A 22672-nucleotide genomic window follows, 5' to 3' on the forward strand; every position below is an offset into this window, starting at 1 on the left:
TCAGCTAGTGTGGAATAGAGATGTTGGGAACAGGAAAATGGCTTTCTTTGAACAAACAACAACAACAACAACAACAACAACAACAGGTCGCGATCCACGAAATATGAATGCGGTACGCGGGCTGCATGTTGGTGACCACTGGTTTACAACGTCCGGGCTAATCGTCATATAAGATCGCTGATAAGCAGAGATGCTGACTAAATTTTGTCGCGCGATCAAATTTCGTGCAGACGATTAGGTTTATGGTATCAGATGTAACAGCCGTGCTTGGGTGAGTCATGACCAGGGTTGTAACCAAGTCACAAAGCTCCGAGTCACAAGTCATTCTCATTTTTATTGTTTTGACTCGAATCAAGTCGAGTCATTTTCAATTCACTACCGAGTCAAGTCAGAGTCCAAGTCATCGAGCAGAGGTTCGAGTCCGAGTCGTGGTATTATGACTCGAGTCCGAGTCCAAGTCATTGTGTTGACTGCTCGGTTTCCAGTTAAAGTCCTAATAAACCTACTCTTATAACCCTGTTTGGTGATATCGAATGGTTCGCATTTATAATATATTAATTTTCCTCACTTTTAACAATTTCTGGTTGCATTTTCAAGTACCAGTACCAATAGATGTAATCCCAATAGGGTGGTTACTGTTTTTCGAAATTACAATGAAGTGTCGGTGTTGGCCGTCTGAGTCTCGAGTCATATGACGTGGTTCGAGTCATGCGCAATGACTCGAATCCAAGTCGAGCCAATACGCAGATTGACTCGAGTCGAGTCGAGTCATTTACGTATTTTGACAAAATGACTCGAGTCAAGTCGAATCATCAAAAAATCGTGACTCGTGACCCTCGTCATGACGGACTGTGCTAGCTCGTTTTCTGTTGTGTTGTGAAAAATGGCATTCGATATCCACCTCAGAGATGGATAGTAACGAAGTAATTCTTTTATACGATCTACTCAAGTACTTTCTTCTTCGCCCAGTGCATATCCTGATTAAATCTAATTATCTGCTATACGTCTACTTCTACTTCGTCGTATTTTGTGACTTACTTTTCGGTATTCACAGTTTACCAATTACAAGTATATTGTCATTTCAAAAGAAGACAGAATGAGACAAAAATGAATAAGTTTGTGAGTTGTTTCCTGGGAAAGTCCAGAATTTTCATTATGGTTCACGCGAAATATGTATAAAATGACCGATTTGTCTCCGTCATTGTAATTGACGTTGTGTATTAAGTTCTTCATTAGTCCGTTACAAGAAAGATTCTGATTTTGTTCTGTATGAATTTGTCTGATGCATAAAATTACTCATATTCGTGGCATACAAGTCCATAGAGAATGTGAGTTGGAGATATTGTACAAGTAACGAAAACGCATTAGCATCGCATCGCCTCGTGAAATATGGAACCTATATGAAATTACCTACGAGGTTTCTGATATCAAGAACTACGAGCATCGCTTCGTAATCTAGGCTAGTTCTTTTCAACCAGTGTGACGGTTCGAACTCGTGCTAATGAAAATAATTACTGTGCCAATGACGAAGGTGGTAGGTAGGTAGGTATTAGGGGGGAGGGGGCTTAGCTACTTGACTTTTTGCCCCAGGACGATAACTAGCGATTATTCACGCCTATACCAATGGTTATGACTCTTCATATAGCCCTTCCACTCGCTATCATGAATTCAATGACTGGCCGTATAGTATGGTCATCTGTTAGCAGGGACTTGGGCGTTAATGATACTTTATTCCTCTCTGCGGTCTGTTGTAGATTCGTCCTGGCACGGTCATACTTAGGGCAGCGAAGGAGAAAGTGTTTTCTTCGATCCCGCACAAATCACAAAGGCCATTTTGGTGACATTTCGTTCTGTGGAGATGGCTGTTCAGCCTAGAATGGCCAGTCTGCAATCTAATTAGAATTCCGGCTTCTCTGCGAGACAAATTCATGATTGGTTTCACGTCCCTGATAACTCCAAACAATTTTTATATTGCGAGTCGTCTTCATTTGCATTCGTGTGAGCGATCCACTTTTCCGACATTTACCGACAATGTGAGATTTCATTTCCTTCGCAGTTAGTTTTTGTTGGAGGGTTTCATCGCGTGTGGGAGGCTTCACGGCTGCCCGCCTTGCGATTTCATCAGCTTTTACGTTACCGCGGATGCACTTATGGCCGGGGATCCGGGCCAGAACCAGTTCGATATGTAGTGCATATATCCGATCCTAGGATATGGATATCGGCGATGATTTCGTTGTCTGGAGAGCAGTTTCGAAACGCCATTAGGCTGCTCTGGCTGTCTGCAAAAATAGCCACCCGACTTTCTGGCGTACCATTACGTTTAACCCAATACAGACTATTCCGGATGGCTATCAATTCTGTCGAGAGGACTGATAAGTGACCGTCAAGGGTAAAACTGGAACATGCGTCTCTATTATCCACAAAGAAACTAGCCCCACACCCTGATGAGGTTTTCGAACCATCAGTATATATTCTGATGCTCTCCGCGTATTGGTCGTGTATGAATTCTTCGGTGATATATTTCGCAAGATCGGGATGGTCATCTTTCGATATTAACTTAGCCAGGCGTAAGTCAACGCCTGTCTTCGGCCGTGACCATTGTGGCAACGGAACTGTTTGTAGGTTTGGACGATAGGGCCTTCGAGCATATCCGGTCCCGTCACCATGTTGAAGGTTCGGAATGAGTGTTTGTCCGGAAATATTTCATGCCACGAGCCGGTTATCAACTCCTGTGAGGCTGATTCACATTTGCCACTATCCTAGACCGCGAGTTTAGGCAAAGTTGCAAGTGACGCAACAATGGGAGGCTCCACACTCGAAAGTGGCAATGCATGCAAGAGCGTGCTCTTCATTGCTCCGCAGCAAATGCGAAGTGCAGTATTCTGAATTTTCTGTATTTCATCAATTACGTATTTTTGGGAAAGCAGGTATGCTTCGGAACCATATTCCATCATTGATCTTATGATGGATCTGCATAGCGTCAATACACTCGATTTTGATGCCCCCCAAGGTGTGGTGCCAGAGTGCGAAGGTGGTGCCAATGGTGCGAATGAAAATCTTGAATGACTGTTAATTTTTCTGACGTGTAATAATTCAAATAAACCTAATAGGAAATTCAAGAGCAGTGAAAACTGTTGTATTTGACACGGAATTGTAAAAACTTGTTTAACTTACGACGCGCCACTAATTAGATTATAATCGTGTCTTACAAGTCGTAGTAAATTAATATTTTCGCCATATGATTATTACGTAGCCAAAAGCTTGGTTTGGAAGCTGATGTAGTAGCAGGCATACGGTATCTCAGCCCGTCTGAGCCTGTGACAGGCTGGAAAAATTACGTCAACTCGACTTTCTGCTTTCTTTCGCTGAACAGTCTTCATATTTTCGTAACAACTGTTCGATTAGCCCGAGGCACGAGGATAGTAGTAAACACCATTATTTCAGACTCATAGTTGCAAGTTACTGTAACGGAAATTTTTACCCCTTCAAAGTTTGTTGAAGTATGGGCCGCAAAAGGGAATAATATCGGGTCTACTCGGTGCCAAAGATATCAGTTAATACAGGGGTGGGCAAACTACGGCCCGCAGGCCGCATGCGGCCCGCAACACCGTTCTGTGCGGCCCCCGAGAGTCTAAAGAAACTTTTTAAAAATATTAATGAAATGCGTACTAAAAATCGAATTAATGCAGGGACTTGATTAACTTTTTCTCAGTATATTTCACCATGATAATTCTAAGACAGTGATTCTCAAACTGGTGACTGTCACCCTCCCCCCCTTGGGGGCGTGAAAGCATCTGAAGGGGGCGCGAAGCTGAGCTCAACTGAAAAAATCTTTCGCGCTAGGCGTGATTTTCATCCAATGCATACTTATTGCTCTGTATTTAGTCTGAATTGCATATTTAATAAAGCTCTCATGCACAGTCGTAACCTTCCATGCCAACAGACTACCCGTTAGGTTTGCTAGTATCCTGGTTGCATTTTGTGATATGACGACATGGGGGCGCGCAATCTTTCACCATCGTACTGGTGGGGTGGGGTGAAGGGCTTGTCTTAAAAAGTTTGAGAGCCACCGATCTAAGGTAAATACTTGATATCAAAGCGGGATAGCTGCAACGAGATTGACATAATTTGGATCACGAGGGGGATTTCAAATTGGCCACTCCATTTTTAATTATTTCAGTGATGTGCTTATAAAACGATTCGGGCGTGTCTTTGGTAGATTCGTTGTCTGTATGCGTAGAATTGGGGTATTTATATTTTATTTACACATAGTAGAAGCGTGTTTGAAGCTGACATGGTTATAAACTTATAATGCTGTCAGCATTGTGTGTCCTGGAACTGAACCGAAAGTGAAATCAGTAAATCTATGAGCAGATCACTGCTGACAGATTTAAATTTCAATCCTGTTCTTAGAATCGGGCCAACCGTCTTTCATCTCTATAGTTTTGACAAATTGGTTATTGAGGTCCGCCAGCGTATGAAATCTCGCCACTATATGTTTCTGACGATTGTACGATATCATCAAAGCATTGTTTGGCTTGTTTTATATAAGCACATATATTATTTCCAAGTCGTCGCTATATAATCAAATATCAATATTTCGTTTTGGTTTATAATCCCAATTTTATATAGTGCGGCCCACGAATGGATTCAGATGTTGAATGCGGCCCGCGAGCTCAAAAGTTTGCCCACCCCTGAGTTAATATGTATGTAATGTTTGTTAAATTCATTGCAAAAAATCCTGCGATAGTTTTTACCTATCCAAAGTCACTGTGTTGGGTACTGTAGCCAATAAGCGAGACACGCAGAAAGTATCATTCATGATGATATTTGCCTGACTGGTTCTCTGGACGACATGTTCGAAGACCGTTGGGACAAACTAGTGTAGGTAGGGATGAGCAACGAACGAGTTCAAGCCTATGAGACTCATTCATTTCGAGGCCAACCACTTCTGCGTCGGGGCACATGAAGACGTAAAGTTTTGGCCCACATTCCGCTGATAAATATACAGACAGCCACGAATTCTTGGCTAGAACATGATCAATGCTGTATGGTCAAACTTTTCGATATGGATATGCTCCGTTGTGGGCACGGAATAGTATAGTTTTTGCAATCTGAGTAGACATTAGTTACGGTAGTACAACTGCTACACACAGGAATTTAATTCACCATGATTTGAAATCGCTTGCGTCATACATGTTTTGTAGAGCTGTGTTGTGTATAGACTTGTGGTGTGCGCGTTCTGTATGTCATACATGACCGTAAAATCGCAGCATACAACTGTGATATTAAAAAATGAATTCATTTACATGGGGAGGCTCGGGTCGCTAGTTGCTATGAAAACTTAGATTTTCGAGGTAGTCTAAAAAGCTGATTTATCGAATGAAACTGTTATGAATTCTCAAGTGAGATTAGGCTAAAGAGCAGAACATTCTGTATCGTGAGATTATTTGCTCTTTTCATTTACTCGCGAGAAAGAAAATGGGAAATGGAAAAAAACATAGCACAGTTTGGAGCCATGCATTATGGGGTAGCCAGTAGGGATTGTGTGAACCTCTGAAAGGTTAAGGTTCGTGTGAATGCGAACCTTTTAAAAAGGTTCACGTCCCGTGACGTCATATTGCTAATTCAAACCAACCAATTTCAGTGATGTTATAGCCCGGAGGTATCAAACACGCAGCCCGCGGACCGCATGCAGCCCGTCAGAGCATTTTGTGCGGCCCGCGACGACATTTTCGATTTCTAATACTTTGACAATGTATAGGCCTAATTGTCGAATATATCTTTTCAGGTTATAAAGTCAAAATTCCCTCTTAAATTGCCCCGAAAGACTGAAACTATTCATCAAACTTCACTATCACATCAATTGCAAATGCTACCATGCAGTGGAAGGTTCACTATTTCGCCACATTTCCAGTTCAAGAAGACAAAACCTGACCCTTAAACCATTCCTGACTGAAATTTGAGAGTTGGACTTGGACGCGACCTTTCTTGGACTTACTCAGACTCGGGCTAACTCGATGGCAAAATGAAAATGACTCGAGTGGACTCGGAGTGACTCGGAATGCCGTGAATTTGTTAGAACCATGGACGCAACAAACTAATCGCGTATCAGGGGAATAGTAATAGATCAGAAGGTCGCACCTAGGTATTTCTTTAACTAAGCAAGTAGTTTTGGTAAACACTGGCAATCGGTCAGTTACATCTTTGGTTGCTAAACCATGTTATTAAGGGCACTTACAAGTACCGAGTACCGTAGTTGTACGCTCCAACGATGTAACAACAATGGCCCGTTCGGCGTCCCGACATTTCAATCACTAGGACACATTCATTAATATATTTATATTATATTTATATTTGTTTCTGCTCCTATATTTGAAGATATTTGGCCACGAGATTATTAGCCTACTTATCAGAAGTATACCAGAATCCTGGATTGGAATTACAATGCCCAACCTAAAAATGTTTTGATATCAAATCAGTCTCTATTATCAATCTGTTAAATTCAAAATATTCATAGTAGCTGCAAAATTATAACCTGTTAGCTTTTATGATGGCATCATACATTTGTCCGCCCATATTGTGGCTATATCTTATAATCAAGTATATATATATCAAGTACAACAACAATTCTATTCAAATAGTTATAAATGTGACGATTCTTTTCGTGCCACGCTTGAATTTATACAAGAGTAAATCACATTTGACGATACTGTCAGTCTGTTGGATCGGCTCACTTTCAATAGAACGATTCATTCCCGCCAAATAAGGCCTACTTGAAAAGATATAGAATATCCCTATAAATGCTGCGGCCCGCGGCGTCGTCAAAACTGGAAAACTGGCCCGCGAGCACATTTGTGTTTGAGACCTCTGTTATAGCCTATATTAATGTACCGTACCTACACGATACCTAAAGCGACGACTCGAGCCACATAATGCCACAATGCTGACGTTTTAAACTTAGCCCAGTATATCAATTGGGGCAATCAAATGATAATTATTCCTATAAAATAAATATCTTCCGTCGCTTTGCCAAAAATTTCAATGAGAGATTGATGAGCTTTCGCCATAACGGCCTAGTCCAGACCTGACAATGTATTCGGCGTCTGAGTATTGCTATATGTTGATACTGAGTAGACATTAAAACGGGTTTCTATACTTGCTACCGATACTACCCCATTCACAAGTTATACAGCAGCAGCCAACACCCCAATTCAACGGATTACGTTTTTCTGATATAATAAACATATGAAATCTAGATTGACCCCGTTCGACTGCCAGACAACGATATCAATTTCATTGATTGGTTGAATAAGCATCATTAGCTAACTACCTACATGTAGTGATTGCGGGTCAAGCTGACAGCAGACAGTCACTAAATATACGAGCAAACTTTTTTAACAAAGAAAGTAATTTTTTTAGATTGTCAAGGTGCATGCTCGTTTCAAAGTGTTGATACTTATGCTGCCAGCGCCTTGCATATTGTGGCCCGCAGTTGAAATGTAATAAATTCAAGCTAAAAGTGTTATAATGAAGTGAAAATTGTAATATATGAAATAAGTTCACAGTGCAGAACCTACCAAGGTTCCTTTGTGAACGTGAACCTCTAGAACAGCGGTTCTCAACCTTTTTTGACACGCGCCCCCCTTGGCGATGGTCAAAAACATCGCGCCCCCTGACCCCCCCCCCCTTGCATTTATCGTCATGTCAAAAAGAGCACTTCATCTAATACAGAGGTGGACAAACTTCTTGCTAATCATGGCCGCATTTCGATTACTTATGTAGCCTAAGGCCGCATTCCAGGGCATAGCCGCAATGAACGATCTGGACGCAAAATACCTATATAAAACTGTCCATATCCATTCCCGGTGAACTCCGGGGTTCTATACCAATACCGAGAAAACCATTACCGAGAACGGACATTACCGAGAACGCTATTACCGAGAATGGACATTACAGAGAATGGACACCACAGAGAATGGACATTACCGAGAATTGACACCACAGAGAATGGACACAACCGAGAATTGACACCACAGAGAATGGACATTACCGAGAGTTGACACCACCGAGAACGGACATTACCGAGAATTGACACCACAGAGAATGGACATTACCGAGAATTGACACCACCGAGAATGGACATTACCGAGAATTGACACTACAGAGAATGGACATTACCGAGAATTGACACCACCGAGAATGGACATTACCGAGAATTGGCACCACCGAGAATGGACATTACCGAGAATTGACACAACAGAGAATGGACATTACCGATAATTGACACCACCGAGAATGGACATTACCGAGAATGGACACCACCGAGAATGGTCATTACCGAGAATATGGACAATACCGAGAACGGACATTACCGAGAATGGACACTACCGAGAATGGACATTACCGAGAATTGCCAATGTCGAGAATCTAACTTACTGAGACGAACGTTGTAGGGAAAATTATACCTGAGAATTGATACCGAATGTGGCGACGCCATGATGCACATACACGCGATCTGTACTTACATATGCATGACATGCCTGCATGACTGCATGCATAAATTGTACACGTGAACTTATAGTCCTAAAGCATGTGATCATCGATCAATAGGGTTGGTTTTAAAGCGGTTTTACAATATCAGCTGATTGTCTACAATGTTTCCGATTCGTGTACCAACCATGACATACGAATTAGCCTACTTCGCTTCACTGATACGGAAATCTGTAGCATCCAGCTGTCATGAATATCTCAAAAGAGTGTAATATGGTTGAAATCTAGAAGGCATCAACTCTCACAGAGCTCGCAAAGGGAGTAACAAATATGCTGGCAAATCATGGTCTACATTTTTCATTTGCGGCATGGGCCTACTCATTTTCAGTAGACGGTTAGACATTCTACACATTGGTCAACATATATGTTTAGGCTGACGCGATAATTCATATGTTTAGGCTGACGCGATAATTCGGGAATAGAGTGTATCAAGTAGACAAGAATTAATATTGGTAGCAGATGATTACTATGGAGAAAGTGCGTATTCAATCAGTAGTGACCGTCACGAAAATCTGGCTCACGATGTATTGTAAGAGAACGTGTCTTGTGGTGATTTTGGGCGCAAACACAATTTAATGTAGGGCGAAGATAATAAAGCTGGGTTGATTAAAAAGTCTATTATCGCGTTCATCAGGATTTAACAACACAAGATAAAGAAACTTCGTTGATCGCTGCGTATACAATTGATCGAGTTACATTTTTCATCTAAAGCAGTTAGCAAACCTAGACAAACTGTACACTGCGTAATATTCCTACGCAGAAATATATTCGATTATGAACGTGACGATTGTGATTCCTAGGTAATGGCTTCGCTCAACAATCGGACAATCAACGAATTATGCACTTACCTTTGTAATGCAATATATCATATCTATATTCAATGATACGCTGCGTCGCTATACCGTACTAATTGGACCCGAATTTCATTTCGCGATGATGATAATTCTACCTGTTACAATCGCAGAATAGTTTGTCAGTAGGCTGCCGTTTTACTCAGCAACCTGACAACTGACAGCCAACCATTACGCTATCTTGCATGTAGTCACGCTATATTTCCTTGTCGCTCCTTTCCTACTGTTTTAAAGCTTCTACGGCTAGCAAAAACAAGAGACTGAGAAGTTCTGAATTTACTGTAAGCCCAGAAACTCCAAAATTATAAGCAATCATGTTCCAGGTTATTTGCATTTTATTACTTGTCTGTGGCATGCTAAAATGAAACATCCAGAGGATAAATAGGTACAGCGGTGATCACCAACACAGACTTGGCGTTTCTTCGTCAGAAAGGATGCTAAATATGTGGTGATCGCTATTATCTATTTATTCACTTAGATTGTATGCCACTCTTGACAGAAAATCTGTAGTCATGTCGGTTGACCACGCTGGATCACAAAGCCGCTTCAATATCGCTAATGTCGACGTATTTTTTCTTTCTTTTAGGCGTTGCCTGGCCTGTGGAAGTTTGTAACAGCTGCACTCGATTTTGCATGACATCCATCCTTCAAAAATATATGTATATTCAAGTTGAAACCAAGTACACATATACATCTTCTATTATTTATACTCACTTGATACACTCTAAAAATTTCCAAATGGTTACGTGACATCCCCCAACTGGAACGCGGAAGCCGTGATGCCAGCCTTCAACAGAAATGTTGGTTCGGCGCATGCCACCGATGGTACATTGTCGCACATTCCAAATGCTGGGTGGGAACAGCGGCCGCCTATTACTGCGTTGTTGATCATTCGTGATACCTAAGGCAGAAACAATAATGAGTTAAATACTTCATATATTCGCGAAGCAGATCCGTACTATCAATGTTTGATATAATGTGATAATGAAAAGACGTTATTCATGGACAATTCGCAAAAGTGTCATCAATCTTCAGGGGTGAATCAAAAGGGGGAGAGGTGTGCTTTTTTGCAATCAGGCAATGTTTTAAATTGTAGTAGATTAATCGGGTTAAATCTATGTACGTTAGTACGTACAAATGCCAGTTCGCGTTTACGTCTCTACACGCATAAACATATGCCAGTTAAGTTATATATTAAAATATAGAGTTAGATGGATTATTTTATTCAATTCAGTAGGCTGATATGTGAATAATGACTTGGTCACAAAGCGGCGAAAGCGAATCGCAAACAAATTTCGGCGCCGCTATTGATGACTTGTGCGAATCGATTAGTCTTGTTGGTATATAAACGCATCGCAGACATAATCTAGTCTGACGGGTGATAATTATAAAGATTTAGGTGGTTAAGATAGAACAACAAGGTCGTGAAGATACAATAATAACAATATGAACATCGTTAGAGTAGTCTTCGACTCTACCCCATAGTTTTAGACATCTCAACACACCAAAAATGCTATACTATCTTACACTGATTCAAACCTGATGATGCAATACAAAATATTCCAGATCAGCAAGAATTTCAATGTGGCCAATCCAATCCGCAACAGTAAAAAAGATTGCATCTGTTAATATAGCCTACCTATATATGTATCCCAGAAATAATTAGCCAAACCCCCGAAAACGGTTGATCACTACTCTTTATGCATTCGGTTCACAAACGGTATTGCGCGATTCACGAACGAGCCGAAATAGCAAACAGGAAACTCAAAATTATTAGTGAATTTGTTGGAACGTGTTTCGCGGTCTCGAAAAATTGTCTCGCGGACCGCAGTTTGAGCACCACTGGTCTGGCTAGACGTGAATACATTTCCCATAAAACGATAATTAAATAACATCATACCTTTGAACCATTTCTTTTGCCTCTACTAGGCCAAACGTAGCACAGTGATTGTGTTCTTGAGATTGCTTCAGAACGATTGGTGGCTCTGATCCTTCAAGGACTTTCAATGAACACCGACATTTTTTTCTGTCATAATGCGTGCATATCCAGTACGCGAAGTACCATTCGAAACTTTCATTCTCCTAAATACGAACTCGCCAACAGCGATTAACTTATTTCCTCAAGTCGAAGTAATGTATTTTGCTAACACATTAGGTCCTGATTGTTCTGCCATTTCGTCGTCCACCTCTCTTAGCTAACCAACACCTGTCATGACTTTTAGTCGTAAAGCATGTGATTTACCGATACGGTTGGTTTTAAATCAGCTGATTGTCTCGAACACTCCACATTGGTGTGGTGATGATTCCAACTACGGCATAACATTGAATAATTTCGCTTCACTGGCGCACAAATCTGTAACAACCTGCTGTGATTCTAATCTTAAAAGAGCATAATATGATTAGGAGCCACTAAAGAAACTATGGTTCGATAAGGAATTCCGTCGCTTCTCTGGCATGGATACCTCTAATAACCCATCAACCTGCTGTGATTCGTAGGCCTATCTCAATTCGTTTTATCTGCTTGAAAGCGAAAAGGCAAACTATGACATAATAGTTTTCTTCAAAGGAACGGATATCTGTAATACTAGCGGAACTCATCGAGCTGCTGTGATTGGTATGAAGCAAGAAGGCATCAATTCTTTCAAATCTCGAAAAGGGGATAAACAAGTATCTAGGCGGATCATGGCCTACATTTTCGGTTGATGCAGCTTAGCCATTTTCAGTAAACGGTTGGCTTTAGGCTACTAGTAATATCCTCTCAATAATGTTTACTTTGCCCGACTTAGAAAGCCTTATAAGGCTATTCTGCACCTTCCCCTTCCAGCAGCACATTGTTATTATTAATTGTTAATTGTTGAGAAGGAAACAATGCGACGCTTATCACTTTATCGGTGGCAGAAAGTAGTACGAGACATTTTACAGTAAACGGGTTAGATTACCACATTTCTGTCCAGTCTCATATGTGCACAATGCCTATAATGCACGCATGTTATGCACATTGCACATTGAACAAACACAAATCGTATGTACATCACTCTCTAATTTTTCACGAGGCTGCGCGCACTCCCCAACTCACTGCGCGGTCCCTTGGACAACAGCGCGTAACAACTATAAATAACATTGATCCCAACGTCCTGATATTAGGTATTTTCTGGTTTAGATTTCACGACATTCTTCATATTCGGAAATATACATTCTCGGTAATGGCCATTCTCGGTGGTGTCCATTCTCTGTAATGTCCATTCTCGCTATTGTCCATATTCTCGGTAATGACCATTCTCGGTGGTGTCCATTCTCGGTAATTCCATTCTCTGTGGTGTCAATATTCTCGGTAATGTCCATTCTCTGTAGTGTCCATTCTCGGTGGTGTTCATCCTCGGTAACGCCTATTCTCGGTAATGTCCATTCTCGGTAATGTCCATTCTCGGTAATGTCCATTCTCTGTGGACTATTCTACTTTTCACAACGGCCTATTGCACCCACCGAAATCGCGAGTGGCAATGCTATGAATAGTTCCTGGGAGTGCATATTGCCGCGCGGAGCGCGAACATTTTTCAGAACCGCGAATGAATTGTTATTTCTTGACGATTCCCATTCCGGCACAGATTAAGACGGGCGCTACTGCATTAAAATCGAAAAAACCTTATTTCCCAAGACATACGGCATAAGATATTTGTGTCAGCTCTCAAATACGATTTCTGCCAGCATGCAGTATTCACTCGCGACAAATGCGCTGTATTTTTGATGGGAGTGCAGAACATATTTCAAGACCAGGCCATCCAAGCACTAGAATAGACGGACTTGCACAAACCCCAACAGTTTGTTTGGCAGTGAACGGTTTTAGTGAAATAGTTGAAATCAAAATGAGCGAGAAAAGTTGCCTTTTTAATGAGACGCTGGATGGCTTAGTTTGTGCGAATGAAATTTATTTTTTCAAAAAAAGTGCGAACTGAGCTCAAAAGGGTTGAAAAGCACCGATCTAGGCTACATCGAAGATCTCTTGGTATAAACTAAATAACTCACGGATCGGTTAATTTGTTTCGTCGGCGCTATTTTTATTCTATACATAGTTTCACACAAAGTTCTCTTCGGCGTTTCATCAAATATTTTCAACGTTTCAGGTGCAGGTAGTTGATTTGTGTGGAAACGAAATCTCAGCGGCAGAACTAAGATCACTTCTTGGACATCATCGGATTGAATCGCTATCTGGAAAATTGGATTGGAAAGTAAGTTTGATTCTATGATTTAGATGTGTACTAACAAGTATAGGTAAGGTATGCTGCAACTTGTGACGCTACAGTCGATCGTGATCGGTGACGTCATAGTATCATGAGAACGCATTCTCAAAGGGGACTCGAAACAAGTCAAGTCACTAGTTTTTGGAGGTGACTCGAGTCGAGTCAAGTCGAGTCAAGTCGAGTCAAGTCGAGTCAGGTCGAGTCAAGTCGAGTCAAGTCGAGAGTAGTAGTTACGATCGCTCGCGATTCGTAATGGGGTTCTTATGGGTGCACCCGACCGGTGCCGCGAAAACTCGTCCTGAACCGGTGACCCTTTCAGACCCCCCTTCCACCCGACCGGTGCCTGGGTTGGTATAGGCATCTCTCGACCGGTAACCCTTTTCGGTATAGGGATCACTCAACCGGTGCCTCGAAACTCGTCTTGAACCGGTAACCCTTTTCGGTATAGGGATCACTCAACCGGTGCCTCGAAACTCGTCTTGAACCGGTAACCCTTTTCGGTATAGGGATCACTCAACCGGTGCCTCGAAACTCGTGTTGAACCGGTGACCCTTTTCGGTATAGGGATCACTCAACCGGTGTAGTAGTGGTAATTCGTACTTTCGGGTATATGCATCTCTCGACCGGTGTTGAATATGTATCTTGTATGGTAAATAGTGACGTGATTGACTCTTAGTTAATGTGTATACCTCAAATTATTATATATGTCCGATTCGAGTTAATCCCAACGTTTGCGGTGAATGCGACTTCGATATATCGTTATTCTTATGGGCGCGGCGATGATTGGTACTTTCGTTGATAGAATGCTAGCGGCATGTCGTACTTTCACCGAAAAGGGTGTGAAATAGTTTGCTAAATCTAGGAATCAGTCGCTTGGTAATTAGTTTACCACGGAGCCGGCGTAGACGGCGATTCCAATACCCACAATAGCCGCGTTCACATATTAACACTCCAAATAGGTGTGAAATAGTTTGCAAACCCTGCGATCGCTGACAAGATAATGTCTCAGACATACGCGACTTGATGTTACAGGCATATCGATCGCTCACGCGGTGAAATTTTCGTAAGCAGTTTGTCACAGAACTTGATTTCACTCGTAAAGATTTAATAAGTAACGAATAACAGACCGCCAGTGTCAGTGCCAGTGTCGGAGTATTTGGTTGTATTAAAGGCTATATAGAGTACGCCTACAACCAATGAACGAACGAATAAAGCTGCAACGACGACGACAACGACCGCCGACTGACCGCCGACCGACCGCCGACCGCTGCCAGCTGCCGCCGACCGCCGACCACCGCCGATCCGCCGCCAGCTACTGCCTACTGCCGACCGCCGACCACCTCCGCCAGCTACTACCTGCCGCCGACCGCCGACCGCCGCCAGCTGCTGCCTGCCGCCGACCGCCGACCACCAGCGGCCGCCGCCAGCTGCTGCCTGCCGCCGACCACCGCCGACCGCTGCCAGCTACTACCTGCCGCCGACCGCCGCCAGCTACAGCCTGCCGCCGACTGCCGACTGATCGTTGCAAACCGCTACCAAACTCAAAAAGGAACCGACGGTTTTGGAGTATACTCCAAACCAAAGTCCTAAAGACAAACAAAGAACCGCGAAGAGGACGCTATATGTCATACCAAACAGTAAGACTCAGCCTTTCTACAAACTACTCTTTACTGTTAAATACCTCGGAACTAGCCTTAACCTATAGACAAGGGGACAAGACCTCCTCTTACGCGCGCATCCTGCGGACAAGAACTCCGCAGGCAAATCTACTTCTCGCGGACTGACACTCCGCAGAAGACTGTCACTTCACCCAAGCGGACTGACAACCCGCAGAAACAAATATGGCATATTCAAATAACGACAGACCAAGATCTCTCGATGCAAACGTCCCACAAGGGATCGTCACATCTGGAATTTACAACGCCATAATGGACTTCGAAGCCCTCAAACACCTAATAGGAAACATAGAATCAATTTATCAAATCGGAGCAACTACATATAACATTACAATATTCGACACACCAGAAATGCAAAAAAATTAAAGAGGAAATCATACATGCAACCAGGAATGGGATACCAACAACGCACGGACCAATTGAAATCGAAAGTGCACAAGAACCGTACAAAACGATAAACATTCGAGCGGTCCCCACAGAGACGACAGACAACGAAATAAAACAAGAATTGGAAAAACGCAACTGCGGAACTGTAATCAAGATAATCAGAATAATGCACAGAGGAACAAAGGTCCATAACGGGTACCGACGAGTGCTCATAAAAAAATATAAACAAGGAAAACTGCCACCCTTCCTACATTTCAGAAGCCTTACATGCAAGGTATTTCTTCCACCCGAGGAATATACCCCAGTATGCAACCACTGCCTGCAAAGTGGACACACTGCCAGGCAATGCCAACAAGACGACACTGTCTGCCTGGAGTGTAGACAACCAGGACACCGACGGATAAACTGTCCCGTCCTAAAAGAGAAATACCCAACCCCTCAGGAGGTTGCTGAAAACACTCAACAAAATAACGAACTAAATGAAGAAACCAACGAACAAAACGAAGAAAATACCATGCAAATTGAAGAAAATAATGAAATAGACGAAAAAATAAACGCAACTGAAAAAACTCCAGAAGGAGAAGTAGAAGCAAATGAACAACCAGAGGAAAATACGGAAGAAATCCTCCCCGAACTCACCGAAAGCTCTTCTGACGAAAACTCTTCTGAAGAAAGCTCTTCTGACGAATCTGAAAACAAAACCGACCTCTTCGACCTATCAAATGACAAAAGACCCTCCCTCACAGAGGGAATTGATAGATCCCCAAAGGAGAAGACGTCATCCCAAATAATAGATCAAACCCAGGAAGAAAACCATGACTCACTGGAACTCCCCCCCCTAGCCCCTCCCAGGAATAAACAAAGCAGACAACGGGCCCAAGGCGTCTCAAACGCCCTCAAAGATGACACAGAACACTACATCGAACCACTCGAAAACTTGACGCTCAGCCCTATAACAGCAAGGCAGAAAAATAAGGAAAATGCACCAAAAAGACCCCACCACAGCAGTTCAGAAGAAGGAAAACCCGAGGAAAAACGACTAAACACCGAAAATAGCTGAAAAAATACGGAAAAAAACGAGAGAAAAACTGAAAAAAAAAAATCTTCCAACAATCCCTTTTAAAATGGAGAGCCAAATATCCAGCTATCCGGCAACCGCCGATGGAAAACATATTGGAGTATTTGGTTGCAAGAAGGTCTCCCAGATACCCACGAAGGATGACATAGAGATACCTAGCTGTCACCTCATTTCAATAAACGTAAATGGGATAAACCGGCACTGGGACGACTTTACCTTTTTTATCCTAAAGAACAAGGCAGATATTTACTGTATCCAGGAGGTACACAGGATGCCCGAACAGAAACTAATAAAATGGGCCCTGAGGAATGATTTCCTCATCTTCAAAAACTTCCGAACCAACGACGAGAAAGAATTCACCCCCCAAAAACAAAACTATTACCAGGGAACTGTAATCATCATTAAAAAAGATATAGCAGAAGATCACCACGTCCAGCATGAGGTCATCGTAGAAGATCGAGCACAAAGAATCAGAATCCTAACAAACACCCTCGAACTGGTTCTTTCCATAACAAACATATATGCACCACCAAATCAGGGAGCTCAGGAAACCTTCTATGGAAATCTAACGCCTCAGCTGAAAGAGGACAGTGTCAGAACCATCATTGCAGGAGACTTCAACATTATAACAAATAAATTAGACAGTGAGAAACAAACAATGCCCAAAAGAATGGCGGCCACAAAAATATGGAAGCAATTCACGGATGAACAAAACCTGATCGATATATACAGATGGAGGAATCCACACAAGAAAATCTAGAATTGCGGACGAGCATTGTCATAAATCCTACGTTTACTCTGCCCGTGCCTACTTTGTGTCATTATATATTCAATCATTGTAGTAAAGGACAGTGTTTGATTTATACCGGCGTTACCGACCGTCAAGATTAGACAGGGTTCTGCGCCTATAGTCGCCACACGAACATTTCGCGTGCCGCGCAGAAACAATTTATAACAGCTACAATTTACAACGCTTGCTTCGATTACAAAAGCAAGTCAAAGTAATCCAATCCGTATTATGCAACGGAGATTTGGTTTGTTTCATCGTTAGAGTGCTTTCGATTGCACCAATTCAGCAATCACCATTAACTGCCCTGATCTTTGAAGACAAACGATTAGTATCAGAATGCCGCTGCAACACTCTCCGACCGACGAGAAAGTTCGATTAGCTCCTTCGTTCAAGACTGTCGCCAAGATAACCGTTGAAGGGATGCGTTTAGAACTTGCTGCTCTCGAATTGCCAATCACTGCGGGAACAAGGCCGCGCTATCAAAAAGACTGAAGAAAGCTCTTGAGTGTAAGCCCGACAATTTGGAGACATCTAGCCAGATTCACCGGTGCTAGATCAATCCGCGGCTTCGCCCGATCCATTTTCACTTCAGACCGAGAAGCCCAACGACCTTATGATGATGTTTACACCGATGAAACAACATCAAAAAGCCGCTGAGAGAAGATTCCTTCTTCAGATTGAAGCGATGCGTCAGGAGGCGAAGGAAGAGGGACACAATTTACCTCAGTTCTTCACCGACGTACGCAAGGATCGAGGCAGAGAAATCCAATTCTAGCGGGGACTCGAATCTGCCCAGAGTCATTGGTAAGCGATTTAAGCGAATGAATAAAGATCTTCTGGAACTATTGCAGGCACTCGAACTCGAGTACACGACTTCCCACTCGGTCGAAGAAATTGAAGTGTACGTGAAATCAGCCGAGATGTCCATGACGGATTTGAAATCCTACGTAGATAGTAAAATTGATCTATTGGAAGATGGCGACTTGAAGACCGAGATTATTGACGGTTTGAAAGACGCTAGTCGAGTCTATTTAACTAACACTCCTCTAGCCAGGTCAAAGCTATCGAAATTGAAAGCGATTGACGAAGCTGACAGGACAGCTGGAAGTCTATCAAACGGTGTGAATCCGCCCTCGTTTTATGGCGACATACTTTGTTTCCCCGTCTTTCTGGGAGGCGTTTGAACGACTTGTTCATAACAACCCATCGGTCAGTAAATTTTACAAAATGACTTATTTGAAGGCTGCTATGAAGGGATCGGCGTCTGGTGTTCTGAACGGCTTTCCGTCTAATGCGACTAATTATGAGCCGGCGATTGTTGCGGTACTGCAACGATTCGGCAGGACGCAAGCAATTGTTCGCAGTCACATTAAAGATCTGCTTGAAGGGAACCGGGTAGATTTCGAACTCGACAAAGTGCGAGGTATGCTAGACCGGGCTAATGCTAAGAGGTCAATACTGACTGTAAATAATATCACCTGGAATCAAATGTTCACTCAGATATTGGAATCGCAGCTGCCTCAGAAATTACTCGAGGGCTGGATGCGTAAAATTAATTGAGTCCAACCAGGTAGCTTCATCCGATCTAATGTTCGAGTATATCTCCACAGAATTGGCGACTATGGATACTTTCAAGAAGTCCAGCTCCAAGCAATCGAAGAAGCAACCGAAGACGAAGCAGCAGACCTCCAGCACCGATAAGTATTGTTCCGCTCAGTCTTCTACGAGAGGATGAATAGATCCATTAAAGAACCTCTCAGAAAGATTCTGGGTAAGGCAAAATTGAACTTCACTGAACTCTACACGATTTTGACAGATCGAGTGTGCGATGAACCAGCGGCCTTTGACGTATCTCGGTTCCTATTCGGGAAATCCGCAAGCAATAACTCCGGCTCATTTAGCAATTGGTCGACCACTGCGGCAGCTACCGAATTTTCGGGCCAAATCCAGTGTCAACGTCTCGAAGCGATTTCGCTATCTTCAAACGATGTTGCGTCATTTCTGGTCGAGATGGTCGAAGGAATATATCCCGACGTTGATCAGAAGAAAGAAATGGGTTTTCGAACATTCTGTTCCAAACGTCAGAGACGTTTGTTTAATTGCAGACGACGGATACGCGCGCTCGAAATGGAAGGTCGGCAGAATCGTGACGGAATTTAAAAGCAAAGATGGCCTCGTGAGAACGTTCAAATTGAAAACGGCCCGCGGATTTCTTACGAGACCCATTCAAAAACTCCACTTACTGGAGAGAGACTATTCGGTTGACTGTGACCCGTCAAAGGGGGGTGGATGTTAGCGCGTGCGTACGGCATTACCTTGTTTCTTGTGCATTTCTATTTAATTACTGATCGGTATAATCATCATCATCACTCGCGTTTTTCTTTTCCTATATATTCAATTGGTAGAACTGTTTTGTGGGTTACTTTGTAAGGACGGTTGGAAAAATTGCGGACAAGCATTGTTATAAATCCTACGTTTACTCTGCCCTTGCCTACTTTCTGTCATTTATATATTCAATCATTGTAGTAAAGGACTGTGATTTATACCGGCGTTACCGACCGTCAAGATTAGACAGGCTTCTGCGCCTTTTGTCGCCACACGAACATTTCGCGTGCCGCGCAGAAACACCGTTTACTTAATGACTTGAAATTGACTCGTATATTTTGCCCCTAGTCACGAGTCAATCCACTAAGCGCAGCGTCAAGTCAAGTCATTTTTTTCAAAGTGACTCGAGTCAAGTGAAGCCATATGAAAGAGTTGACTTGAGTCCGACTTGATTCTTCCATGAAGTAGTTCTGATTTTCATGTTCTCAATAGCAAACTATCCAATTTCGCGCTCCAATTAAAAAGATGAAAATCACTCATGAATTAGTGGAAATGCAAAAGTACCTTTTGCGGTGCTTATAATTTCATAAAAGATAAACTAGATTCACCAACATGACTCACTAAAGTCGTGATTTTTCTCCCGTTTGAACCAATGCCCTTCTTACCTCGTATAAACGAGTGTTTACGGATATACCGGCGCCAGTAAAATCAGTGAGCCGTGTCGATGACGTATAGCACATGACGATCACTGATGCTCTAGTCCAGTGCTCTTCAACCTTTTTCGTCGTGGTACACCCTTTTAACATTTTCTCAAAACTCGTACACCCCTGACCTTATAATACACCGATAACGCAGAAATCCGCATTTTGATTACATATACAATACGTCCGGATTCCAGCGGGGAGTCGCCATGGCCCATGGACGACAAATACTCATGAAATTTGATACCGGTACTGGGAACTTAACACCGCGGAGAGCCTTTGTGTCGTTCTGTGCCTTCACTTATTTCTTGAGATATGCCTTGCGTAAATTTTCTTATTGTAGAAGCAAAACATCCCAGCAGTCTCACCATATATAATTTATGTACCAAAATCGCGAGCATAAATGTCAAGAAAAGATACTATACGAATGTGTGCAATCGCGCGGAGCGCGAAAATTTTGCCCCTTGAATGGAATTCATCGAAAATGTTGGTAGTTTCACATAATATTGTCAAAACTTTATTCATTCTCAGGTCACATGATCAGATTAACCCGTAGAGCTGATGGAGGGTGTCTTCGAAAATATTGGACACAATATTAATGATGCATCTTCCGGTTTTTATTAATAACTTAGTTGCATGTTGTTATTTCTTGGCCTCTCACCAGGATTGTTTGTATTGTTATTGTTAGTATTTCTATTATACATGAATGACAGTGGCGATAATCACATGTTTAGAATTTGTGTGCCACGACAGTGCAATTCTTAAAGTTGAGTGTATTTGCTTTGGGCAATGAGGACGACTTTCGCTTGCACGCGCACTCCCACTCTTCATTCTCTCTCGCTAACGTGCTGTCACTTTCAGGACTCTTCTGCTGACTTTGGAGCTCGGCTCACTCTTCTTCTAGCCAAGCTTTTCAAGACGCTACGACGGCGATGAGGAGCCTAGATAAACCTCCGACATAGAAACATGGCTGAGCCGAGACTAGAACCAGCAACAATTGGTTGCATAATGACGGCCGCCAACACACGCAAATTCAAATATGTGTAGAAGGTCGCAAAATTACGGGTTTGCGGCTGAATGAGGCCGTACGTCCGCTGGTTGTGCACCCCTGGCCTAGCCGAAATAAAGATGAACATTTGAGCAAGGCTGCAACGTATAGTAAATGCTAAATACGAATCAGGGCTCGAGGTTACTGGACCACCATCTAACGCAGTGGTTCGCAAACTCAAAACCGGTCAATACAGAGAATGGACATAACCGAGAATGCAATACAGGCATGTTACGCATATGAACAGGTCGAGTGTGTGCATAACGTCGTTGCCACATTCGGTATCGATTCCCAGGTATAAATTTCTTGACAACGTGCGTTACATTAAGCTAGATTCTTCGCATTGGCCATTCTCGGTAATGTCCGTTCTCGGTAATGTCAATTCTCGGTAATGTCCGTTCTCGGTAATGTCCATCTCGATAATAGCATCCTCGGCAATAGTATGGAACCGTCGAAAAGGAAGTAATAAGTTCATTACCAAAGGTTAACTGATGAGAAACATTTGCTTATCAGGGGTGGGCAAACTTTTGAGCTCGCGGGCCGTATTCAACAGCTGAATCCATTCGCGGGCCGCACAATGTAAAATTGGGATTATAAACCAAAACGCATATTGGTATTTGATTGTATAATGAGGACATTGAGATAATATATATGCTTATTTAAAACAAATCAAATATGGTTTTTATGATATCGTACACTCGTCAGAAACAGTAGCGAGATTTCATAGGCTGGTCGACCTCAATAACCAATTCGTTAAAACTATGTAGAGATGAAAGTTGGTTGTCCCGACTCCCGATTCTTAGAACAGGATTGAAATTTAAATCTGTGAGCAGCGATCTTTTCATAGATATTCTAATTACACTTTTGGTTCAGTTCCAGGACACACAATGCTGACAGCATCATAATCATGTTAGCTTCAAACACGCTTCCACTATGTGTAGATATAATATAAATACTAGGGATGGTGTGAACCTCTGAAAGGTTCAGGTTCGTGTGAACGCGAACCTTTTTGAAAGGTTCTGTGT

The 22672-nt window shown here is 42.5% G+C and overlaps 2 protein-coding genes and 1 long non-coding RNA gene across 4 annotated transcripts in view; 2 read left to right on the top strand and 1 right to left on the bottom strand.

Annotated features, from left to right (window-relative positions):
• The window catches only part of LOC145443696 (uncharacterized), a 116151-nt gene that overhangs the window by 36711 nt on the left and 56768 nt on the right, over positions 1-22672 (top strand). The window lies entirely within an intron of this gene.
• The window catches only part of LOC145443509 (uncharacterized), a 61023-nt gene that overhangs the window by 20553 nt on the left and 17798 nt on the right, over positions 1-22672 (top strand). The window contains exon 3 of the mRNA XM_080321469.1: positions 13526-13630. Coding sequence (XP_080177595.1) covers positions 13526-13630 — 105 coding nt within the window. The remainder of the gene's footprint in view (positions 1-13525; positions 13631-22672) is intronic.
• LOC145443500 (uncharacterized) lies at positions 9722-12445 on the bottom strand. Of its 2 annotated transcripts, XR_013916448.1 has the most exons (3): positions 11305-12426; positions 10119-10305; positions 9722-10049 (listed from the first exon to the last, which is right to left on the bottom strand). It is a non-coding gene; the product is annotated as an uncharacterized LOC145443500 (long non-coding RNA). The 2 variants fall into 2 exon arrangements; XR_013916447.1 differs by having other exon boundaries at positions 10119-12445.

Source organism: Botryllus schlosseri, chromosome 1 (assembly GCF_051294905.1).
Source record: "Botryllus schlosseri isolate E-star chromosome 1, Bs_hap1, whole genome shotgun sequence".
Lineage (NCBI taxonomy): Eukaryota > Metazoa > Chordata > Ascidiacea > Stolidobranchia > Styelidae > Botryllus > Botryllus schlosseri.